Source organism: Herpailurus yagouaroundi, unplaced genomic scaffold (genome assembly GCF_014898765.1).
Source record: "Herpailurus yagouaroundi ecotype Mexico unplaced genomic scaffold, PumYag 29, whole genome shotgun sequence".
Classification (NCBI taxonomy): Eukaryota; Metazoa; Chordata; class Mammalia; order Carnivora; family Felidae; genus Herpailurus; species Herpailurus yagouaroundi.
The window spans coordinates 39,105,957-39,117,417 of record NW_024412377.1 but is presented as its reverse complement, the minus strand read 5'-3'; the positions used below and the strand labels follow the sequence as shown (position 1 = coordinate 39,117,417).

The 11,461-nt window shown below is 36.2% G+C and overlaps 1 protein-coding gene across 1 annotated transcript in view; it reads right to left on the bottom strand.

The window, feature by feature from the left end:
* The window catches only part of ITGA1 (integrin subunit alpha 1), a 169,103-nt gene that overhangs the window by 33,069 nt on the left and 124,573 nt on the right, over nt 1–11,461 (bottom strand). Inside the window, exons 16-20 of the mRNA XM_040496802.1 lie at nt 9,713–9,879; nt 8,152–8,288; nt 6,126–6,236; nt 4,115–4,324; nt 2,280–2,360 (exon numbers count right to left, since the gene is read on the bottom strand). Of these exons, the coding sequence (XP_040352736.1) occupies nt 2,280–2,360; nt 4,115–4,324; nt 6,126–6,236; nt 8,152–8,288; nt 9,713–9,879 (706 nt within the window). The remainder of the gene's footprint in view (nt 1–2,279; nt 2,361–4,114; nt 4,325–6,125; nt 6,237–8,151; nt 8,289–9,712; nt 9,880–11,461) is intronic.

Below are 11,461 nucleotides of genomic sequence, written 5' to 3'. Positions count from 1 at the left end.
GACAATAAATTTCATATATAAATAAAAAAAAAAAAAAAAGAAAATGACAAGCTGACCCTCAATTCCAAATGAAAATACAGGGGACTGGAAGAGCAAAACAATTTTGAAAAAGAGAACATAGCTAAAAGACTTACATTTTCAGGTTTCAAAACTTACCAAGAAGTTATAGTAATAAAAACAGTGTGCACTAACAAGGGTGCCTAGGTGGGGTACCTCAGTCGGTTAAGCGTTGACTCTTGATTTTGGCTCAGGTGGTAATCTCATGGTCAGTTGTGAGAACCAGCCTCCCATCAGGCTCTGTGCTGAGCTTAAAGACTGCTTGGCATTCTCTGTCTCCCTCTCTCTCTGTCCCTCCCCCACTCACACACACATGCACAATCTCTCTCTCTCTTTCTCTCTCTCAAAATAAATAAATAAACATTCAAAAACAAAACAAAATGGGGCACTTGGGTGGCTCAGTCAGTTGAGCGTCCAGCTCTTGATTTCGGCTCAGGTCAAGATCTCACGGTACGTGAGTTCGAGCCCTGCGTCATGCTGACAGCACAGAGCCTGCTTGGGATTCTCTCTCTCACTCTCTCTGCCCCTCCCCTGCTGATGCTCTTTCTCTCAAAATAAATAAAAATAAATAAATAAATAAATAAATAAATAAATACAAAACAAAACGTGTACTGACATAAAGATAGACATATAGATCAATGAATACAATTGAGTCAAAAAATAAACAGACTTTCAATAAAAGTGCCAAGACAATGGGGGAATGAATAACCTTTTCAACAGATGGTGTGGGGCAACTTAATACACACACACAAAAAATGAAGTTGGACTCTTTCTTTCTTACACCATACACAGAATTTCATCAAAATGGATCATAGACCAAAATGTAAGAGCTAAAAGTATACAGCTCCTGGAAAGAAACATAGGAGTAAATCTTTTGATCTTGGGTTAGCAAAGCACAAGTGACAAAAGAATAAATACATTAATTGGACTTCATCAAGGTTAAAAACTTCTGTGTTTCAAAAGACACCATCAAGAAAGTGAAAAGACAACAGAATGGGAGAAAATATTTACAAATCATATATCTGATAAGTGACTTGAATGCAGAATACATGAAGAGCTCTTATAACTCAGAAATAAAAAAAGACATCCCAATTGAAATATAAGTAAAGGATCTGAATAGATATCTGTCCAAAGAAGATATATGCACAGTCAGTAAGCACATGAAAAGATGCTCAACATCATTAGCCATTAAGGAAATGCAGATCAAAACGACAATGAGATACTACCTCACACCCACTAGGAGGGCTATAATTAAAAAGATAGGCGATAACAATGTTGAGAAACACATACATCGCTGATAGGAATGAAAAATGGTGCAGTCACTTTGGAAAACAGTTTTCCAGTTTCTCAAAATGTTATATGTAGTTATCATATAACCCAGGAATTCCACCCAAAGAGAACTGAAAAACATATGCCCACACCACAACCTGTGCACAAATATTCATAGTATTATTCATACCAGCCAAAAAGTAGAAACAAATGCCCATCACCTGATAGATGGCTAAATAAAATAGGATACATCCACAAAATGGAATATTATTTGGAAATGAAAAGGAACTACTGATACATGGATGAGCCTTGAAAACATCATGCTAAGTGAAAAAAGCCAGTCACAAATGACCACAGAATATATGATTCTATTTATAAGAAATGTCCAGGACAGACAAATCCATAAAGAAAGTAGGTTAGTGGTTGCCTGAGGTTGGGGGAAGGAGTGGAGGAGAAAAAAGACAAGTAATTGGTAAGGTGTACAGAGTTTCTTTTGGAGATGTGAAAATGTTTTAACATTGATTGTGGTGATGGCTGTACAATTCACTATCCAGTGAATATATAAAAACACACTGAATTGTACACTTGAATGAGTGAATTTTATGGTACGTGAATTATATCTCAGTGAGGATATTATTAAAAAAGAGAGAGAAATGAAAAAAAAATTCTATACAAAGTTCTAAACCAACCTGTTTGAAAGATTCGTTTTTTCTACAGGCCAGAAAAGCCTACTACTATCTGATAAATTATTAAGTATAAATGTTTAATTTGGTTTTAATATTTGAGTTTGACTCATGCCATAATTGACTTTTGATTCCAATATCTCAATATTGTGAACTCAAACTTCTCATCTATATCAGGCTAAAATACCATTAGAGGGATTTATATATTTAACTTTGAACACGGTATTTTTCATATCAAATTGCCACATGTATGTTTTATAATCTGCTTACCTCTTCTTCTCTTCTCAGGAAGGGATATCTAATTTTACATGTGAGATTATGATTGGACTCACAACTGTCTTTTTGGATAGCCTTGGAAGAAAAAGTAAACAGAATTAGAGCAGACACACAGGTGAAATACTGGAACTTGGTTTTCTAGAATTTTTCCAGGTATGCCTTGGATTCTGCCTTGCTAAGATCTGTCCCTCAATTTAGTTGGGAGAGTCACATTATTCTGTGATCACCTGTCTCACCATCCATGGAAAATCTGAAAACATCATGTAAGTTAAGGGAAACTGAGGGACAATGCACATCACATCTTATCCTGTCTAGATTTTCCAATGTAAGTAAAATGGAGGTACTAACAGCATGTACTGCACAGGTGACTAAATAATCCACACATATTACTCGGCCACATGGAAGCCCACAGTGAATACCTATCATAAGAAGAGCTCAGTGAAGTGGTAAGATCATGAGCTCTGATGTGAGACCCCTAGAATTTAAATTCTGACTCCATCACTGTTAGCTTTCTCCTTGCCAAGACTCCTCACTTCTCTGAGCCTGCTTTTCTGTCAGGTGAGGCTAGTGATACTCTATTTCATCAAATCGAAAATGCCACTGAGACTCACCATTATTTTGTGTACCAATAAGAAGGAAAAATAATGCTGCCAGCTAAATAAACATATCAACTGTAAAATGCAGTTATAGAAAGGTTAAAACATGACAGAGAGAGATTTTATTAGAATCTCTGTAGTACAATAATACCTATTTGCTTAATGAGAATTGAATAAGTGGGACCCTGAGAACAGTGTCTGGAATATAATATGACTCAAGAAAAGACTGTCATCATTATTATTGTTGTTACTGTTAAATGATGTAGAGGCCTCTCTACCGAGGCCATGAAGTCAGTTGAAGAGAATACTGGCAATAATTTTTAATATAGTCCCCTTTCCAGAAAAAAATTCAGTGGTAATATTTTCCCAGTATCACTTTGCACATTTGGATTTATAATTAACATTCTTGACTGAATCTAAAATATGTGGTAGTAATGAAGGACATATTTTTAAGCTCTGTTAGTCATCATGTCCTTAAATGATATCCTAATAAATGGAGAGACATATCAGTGAAAGTCTGAATTTGCAGAAATTAGACAATGGAGTTTTAATATTATATTAATAAGGGTACTGGTTTTTAATATGAATCACATATATTACTAATTCATACATAAACAGAATCTTAAATAAAGGGGATTAATTCAGAGATAAGAATTAAAAGAAAAGTTCAAATTTGGAAGTGCTCATTATTATTCCTGATATAGCATCTTATGCAGCTATGTTATTGCCAAGATAAATATTCTGTCATGACAATGAGACATTACAAGTTAACACCTCTTTTAACAATGTAAGGATTTTACATAGAAAATGAAAAATGGTATCTTGATGCTTCTTTATGTAAACATGGGGTTTTTTTTGTTCCATGCATGCATTACTCTCTCTGTACGTCTATTAAACTATTTGACTTTGTTATTTTGATATTTTTCCTTGACTTAGTCTCAATTTCACTGCATAATGCCTCCATGAAACATGATTTTGCTGCATCACAGTGATCCTCGCCTCAAACTGAATCTGAAAAGAGTCACAGATCTCTACAGAAATCTATCAAAACAAAACCTTTTTAAAAAAAAGTTTGGCACTTTCACCATTTGTGAGTACTAATTTTTACAAAATGCTCTCTGTTCTTCTAAACCCAATTATTAGTTCTTCTAAAACAATTAGTTCAGTAGCAGGAAAAGTAGACTTAATAAATAATGATTATATGAATAGACAAACATAAAACTAAAAGTTTACCTCAATTCCTGAAAAAATTAGGTTTGGAGAATAATGCACTATGGTTCTGGTGTTATAGGCACTGTCCTTTTTGTTTTTGACTGTGAGACTAACATTGAATTTGTCATTGTGGGACCTGACAATAAGCAGGCCCTTTGCTGTGGTGGATACTTGCAGGGCGAGGTCCGAGATACATTTTTCCTTGTTTCCACAATCTTTGGCAAAGGGAATCTGAAATGGTCACAGAAAAGTATTTTTTGAAATTTAGTTAAGCATGATTGAAGATTAATTATTAACTTGCTGAGAAGAGAAAACATATTGCCAAACTTAGTTAAGCAAGTCACAAAGAGGACAGATTCCACTGCAGAAGTCATAAGGAATTTTAGATTTATTCCTATAATTTATAGGGAAAAATAATAAACTTCTGGATATAAATTCTTCTAGTCCTTTAAATAATGCAGTTTTCACAGATGTTTTTCACTGGCTTTAGTCTGCCAGACTAGAACAGTTTCATGAAAATCAAGTCAAGTACTCTAAGATCCAAATCTATGAGAGAATACTTTAATGCTCAACTCTGATTATGAGATTTCCTATTGAAAAGAATCAAATACTTAGGAATGTAACAGAGCTCAGTCAGAGGGTAGAAAATGGTCAAGCCACATAACTGGGAGCTTTCCCTGACTCCTCTTCTCATTAGTCACATGCCGTTATCCAAACCTTCATTAAGAGCTATCCATTCTACCATTCTTCTAAGTATCTTCCAACTATCTTCTCACCTCTAGTCACCATCACCTCTAGTCTAGTCATCCTTATTTCCTCCCTGAACTAATGCAACAGCTTCCTAAGTGGTCTCCTGCACCCACTCTAATTCCAATCATTTCCCTTCAATCATTTTCCACACTGCAGCTGGAGTAATCCTGAAAAAAATACAAATCCAGTGCTATCACTGAACCAATTAAAGGCATCCATAGCATTCTATTGCTCTTCAAAATATCTGTGCAGTAGCACAAAGTCCTGAATGATCTGGTTCCTGCCTATGCCTCCCACCGTATCCCATATCACCTTCCCCCCAGTTCCTTTATGCCTCAGAACTTTTACACATATCCCTGTGCATGAAACACTGCTCCCTCCACTCCTCTGAATAGGATGGAAAATCCTCCTATGCTTCAGATCTCAACTTAAATATCACAGCTTCAGGAGAGCACCCCCTGGCTCTCTGCCTAGGCAAAAGTTCCCAGAGAACAATGAAGTTCTCCTCCAGAGCACATGCTTTACTTCCCACCTAATACTTGTTTCCTGGGTTGGTCTGTAAGCTCTGAAGTCTGGTACATGTAAGACACACAGTAAGTATATTTGAAAGGAAGAAAGGGAGAGTGAAAGATATGGGTATGGGGAAAACTAATTCCCCATCCTTAATGTCTCCTCTATTGGTGCTACCCCATCCTTCTACTTGCTCACTTACTCCTTCTCAGGGGTGGGACACCAGATTTTGTGAATTTGGAAGCAGGAACATGGTGAACACAGCTCAGTCCCTTCCCGTCTCTCCTGCTCTTGGGGCAGCAGTGTGCCCATGGAAAGCATACATTCTTGCTCTATTATCTCCATTCTGCAAGTTTTATGAGGTGAGCCCACACGAAAAAAGGCCTGAGATTGATGAGCACTGCTGATGATATATTTGGTAATCTGTGGTCTAAGCCTTGTTCAGTAGGAAGACACCCAGTACGCTGAAACCAAGCCCTGCCACTCAGTGTTTGTTGGTAACAAAGGGAGTTCCAGTAGGCCAACCCATGTCTTTCTTTCTATTGGTCTTAAATTCAGGAGAGATAAAAAAAAAAAATAGGTGGTATTTATAAGTTCCCTTGAGCTCCAACAATAGGAAGTAGAAGAGTTGAGAAAAGTCTAGAAGAGTCTCATTCTTTTTGTAAAAAAAAAAAATGATTTAGGGTTGTGTGTGTATGTCTGTGTGTTACAGGCTTCTCTCCCCAAGTATATTTACATATACGTATTCTGAATTTTACAAAATCTGACTTACATATTCATGTACTGAATTTGGTAGGGAATCATCAAGAACAGGCCCGTTTTCTGGATCAGTAAGATTAAAATCCAAAGTTATCCTCACAGAGTCCCGAAAGTCATGCTTGTCCTACAGGTTGAAACATAAAATACTTTATCATTGGTATCACATTACTGGATGCTCTGACCTTGTCGTGACTTCTTTCCTCTTGCTTCACTGGAGAGAGGTGGCCTTCTGCCTTGATAAGGGACATGGCTGGAATGCACAGGCTTCAGAGTATGACCAGTTGATTCACCTCTAGCTTCTTAGGGAGCCCTGCTGGAGTGATCGGGTGTGCCGTACTTTGCATAACAATATCTTTTCTCTTGAGACCTTAGGCTAAAAATTGCCATGTAATACTTCCAGAAAAGTCTCCCAACTTCAAAAGAGCAAACTTTATTTAAATTGAGTTGAATTTAATTAGCATAATATATGCCTGGAGTTGTAAGAATTTCATAATATAAAGTGATATGTAAGTAGTATGAATGCAATCAATATTGTTTTATACTATCATCAGCAATGGCCATTATTTATGGCATGTCCAGAATTATGAACTTTACAGACATTATTGAGAAGTATTTCAACATCCTCCAAGATGAATGACTCTTATAGTCATTATTTTACATTTGAAAAACTGGGCCTCTAAGAGACTAAACAAGTTGGTGAAAATCACTTGGAATGTGAGGAAGCCTTGCTATAAATTCCATCCTGCCTGACTCTGGAATAAATGTTAAAGTATCCATTTAAATGCAAAAAAATTTTGGAAATTTTGAAACTGGTTCACACATAGTGCACAGACATAGCTAGATTCTAAATTTTGGACAAATATATACTACAGTTACTTCTATTAGGTTGGAGGCGGTGCCACATCTGGTTTCACGCCCTTTCGGATTTTATACAAGTTCGAACTCCTAAATGCTCAGTTCTGATGAAATAGATAGGAGGATAACTCCAATTGTTTTTTCTGATTATAGATTGATATTAGTGTTGACAGATAAATTAATTTCAATGTATGTCGTGGGGAATATTAACTTGAAAATCACTGAGGAGAAATACAGTATACCAGCAAGGCATGTTTTCTGTCACTTCCCTACCCCAACTATAATATTTTAAACATGTAGAATATGAATACATCAATAATACAGAAATAAGTCAAAGGTGGGAGAAACCCGGCCTGTTTCCTTTAAAATTCCAAGATCATGTACAAGCTCCAGGTCTGTCTCAGTCACTAAAATCAGTGTCTTCTCATAATATCCATTCTTCTCTCACTCTGTCTCTCTCTCTTTTTTTTAAGTACCACGTACATTATAAGAAAATGTTTAAGAAATTCCTGCCCTTATTGGGAATGTTCCCCATTTACACAATGACTCAATAAAATGCATTTTAAATGGTTCAAAAGGGCTTCCTAGCCATCTCTGGAGATTAAGAATTTGCTTTCTAAGGCTCCCTCATCACTGTAATAGAAAGAAACTTAGGTATCATAAAGAAACTTAGGTTATCATGAAATAAAAAATAACAGATTTTTTCCTCTTCAATTTAAAGTCAAAGAGCAACATACAAAATTCAGTGGATAAGAAGGGACCTGGGAAAGCATATGGCCCAAAAGTTTTCAGGGCATGTAGCCACTTATCTACATTTGACAGATGAGGCCCACAAAAGTTAAATGATGTTTTCAAGTTGAAAGAATAAATGAATGGATACAAGAAATGAGTAAGTGAATGAAGGCAGAAGGTCTCTTATCAACCAGTGCACTGTGCCTTTTGCTATTCCATAATATATGGGTATCTGATAACATACACACAGGGAAGATGAAAGATAGTCTTATGAAATGTATTTGGAAATGAGAAGATCAGGTCTGTGATTTTCTGATAAAAGTGACCAAATAAAATGAAGGTTACTTTGTGATGTGCACTCCAAAATAAAATAATATGGGTGACTTGAAATAAGACATCTGTGCTTTATTCTTGATTTGGAATAAAGCAACTATAACATATGATTTACTTGCCAACATGTAGAAGGAAAGCTTAGTGCATTCTGATTCTTGAACTGTGATGTTTCTTTGAATCTTTCTTTCTTGAGTTCCAGAGAAAAAACTCCGTGATATCTGTCTTAGTGAATCTAGTGTGACACGGTACTGTATATCTGGGGAAAAAAATGACAAGAAACATTTACTTGGGGTAACTTTCATATGGTCCAGTTCATTAAATTAGCATTATAGAAAAACCTTGTGAGCAATCAATCAACAAATAGTTTCTATTATTCAGCTTATCCCCATTACTGTAGTACAATGGTATTCACAGTCATAAAGATAATCTTTAGGAACTCTACAGAACCACCTTCGGAGTTCACTCTGCTTTTAATGTTTAATTACACTTATTTCATAATGTATATGTACATATGCACACACACATACGTGTACACCTACATATCAACTAATTTCCTGACCATGCATGTATTTACTGGGTTTTCACTTAAATTATTATTATTATTTTTAGTTTAGCAATGTTGAAGTCCTGCTTAGAATATTGAATATATTTCAAAAGACACACACAAAAAATATACTAATGAATTTTTACCTATTTTGTGAAAAGGTCATTTTAGATTATGTTCAAAGCACATAGTAAAATAAGTTTAAGAAAATAGGTGTACCAAAATAAAAAAACAAGTTAAACCTTACACTTTCTAAAAAGGCAACAATCCTACTCATTTGAACCCTTAGTTACTGTACAGAAATCAAATGAGACTGAAATAATATTGTATATGAAAATATAAATCATTATTTTACACTCCTATAGCTAATTATCTTCTAATCAGAGGACCATTGCAGAGCATAATTATGCACATGTAGAGCAAACTAAGAAAAACAGATTTTAAGGATTGATGATTTTTTGTATTTCACTTACCCTTGGTTTGTAGAGTAAACTACTCTTTTGCAGCCAATGGCCTCCACAGTTTTGAATCTAACACGTTTTAATATCTTTAAAAAAACACCTTAGGAAGTGTGCGTGTAGGGAGGAGGAGACACCCAGGCTGTGCCTGAGAACTCATACATGGAGCATGTCTGATTCTCAAAAGCCAGGGTCACCTTCTGAGTAGAGCAAAGAAACCTCAGTCAGGTGGGGGTGGCAAAGCATTCAGGTCCCCTGCAATATCAGTCTTACCAAAGAGGGGCAGAAGAAGGAAGAGAGGGTTTGTGAAAACCCATAGGAAGGAAAACTGGGCTCCTCTGGAGCCCAGTTTCCAAACTCTAATCTCCAAACTTGTATTATTAATATTGTTTTTAGTACCTGGTTGTTTGCGGTAAAGGGGAGAGCCAGAGGGGAACCATGGACTGTTGAGGCCATTGCATATAACCATACAGTGTCTGCTACAGAACTTACTGGGTTCCATAACATATTCTTTCTTCAGTAGATTTTTTTTTTCAAGGTTCAGCATGTTCACAGGGGCAAGGGTGAAATGCAGATCCCTATCACAGAGGAAATACAATATCTTACTGGATTTCCTGATGTGGGAGCAAATGTATTGTCCTCCTGCCCCAAAGTACTCGGTATACATATTATACTCACCAGCTGTGTAAATTCTGTCTTCTTTGGACTTTAATTTCACATCAAAACACACCGTAGCATTTATGCATACTGTTTCCTTTCCTTCCACATGGCAGTTTTTCTTTTGGATATTCACTTTATTGGGTTCAAAATTCATGGTCACTTTAACTACAGCCACATCTCGGGACCTACAAACATAAACGGTGATGACTGCTCACATACTGTCACATTTAATGAATGCCATCACTATGCCAGTGCAGTGTGAATGCACTGATGGGGTTCTTCTTTGTGTATGGTTGGCTTCTCAGGACTCCATTTCTTTGGTGAGTTTTTGATACAGAATAGGTGGTATATGAGGTTCCGAGGACACCCAGGATGTTTTGGAACCATCTTCAACTTCTGGTGCTAAATGGTAGGAGAATACGCCACCCCAAAATGTGATTACAGGAGTTTAGGACATGTCACCCCAAAACATATCACTTTGGTATATTGATTAGTTTGAGCTATAGGCACTTGATAAACAGTAAATACAGGAAGAAGCTTTCTCTGAAATTTCCTTCTACCTAAAGGTAGATACTCCAAAAGGAACTCAACTCGAGTTCATCAACCAGAGAGGACTGACTCTTATCACAACATAAGAGACACCACACTGGTCACAGTGTGAACTTGGTCACAAACTATCATATCACCCATTTATTTTTTCCAAGGCCCACTCATTTTTCTTAAAAATCATTTACTCTCCCCGTAGAGGCCTACATACCTTCTCTCTTGTCTCTATTAAAATGATATTTAAGTCTGGGGTTCCTGGGTGGCTCAGTTGGTTAAGCGTCTGACTCTTGATTTCAACTCAGGTCATGATTTCATGGTTCATGAGTTCCAGCCCCACATCGGGCTCCATGTTTACAGTGCAGAGCCTGCTTGGGATTCTGTCTCTCTCCTTCTCTCTCTGCCCCTCCTATAATCTCTCTCTCAAAATAAATAAATAAACTTAAAAAATAAATAAAATGGATTTAAGTCTGAATTCTAAACCACCTCAAGGAATTACTCATTTTTCTTTGGGTATCTCCCATGTATACATGAGATATACAAATTTATAAATCTCTATTTTTCTCTTGTTAATCTTTTATAACAGGGATCTCAGCCAAGAACTTAGAAGGTTGAAGGAAAATTATTTTTCATTCCTTACAGTTCATAAGCCAAAAATCTGTTTTCTTGTGATGGAAAAAAGATGGAACCAAGTGCTCAGATGCAACTTCAGAACCAAAACCATATTTTGGGAATTTTCAAGTTTGTTTCCACTCTGGAAAGAGTCCAAACGCCAATGGACAGCTTCTGTCCACTGTAATACTTGTACAGACAAGTACAGGTCCTGTAGCTAGGTAGCTTGTGAATACATAGGTCCCCGATTTGATTTTGCATTAAAAAAACTATAGTTACTTTTCTTTTAAAACATTTTACTCAAAGAAAACATGGAAACATAAAAAAGGAAACAAAGAAAACAGAAATCACTTGTAATTTTACTACTCAGCAATAATCACCATTAACATTTGATATGCTTTTTTTCTTTGCAGAAGAATATATCATCTATAGATATGGGTATGTGTGTGTGCGTGTGTGTGTGCGTATGTGTGTGGGAAAAAGAGACATACACACACATGCATGTACATATGTATCCATACATACTTTTAAAACTTATCATGATATAATGAACAGCCTTATAATATTTGTATTTTTCTGGGAACATTATTTTTAATGACAATAAATTATTCC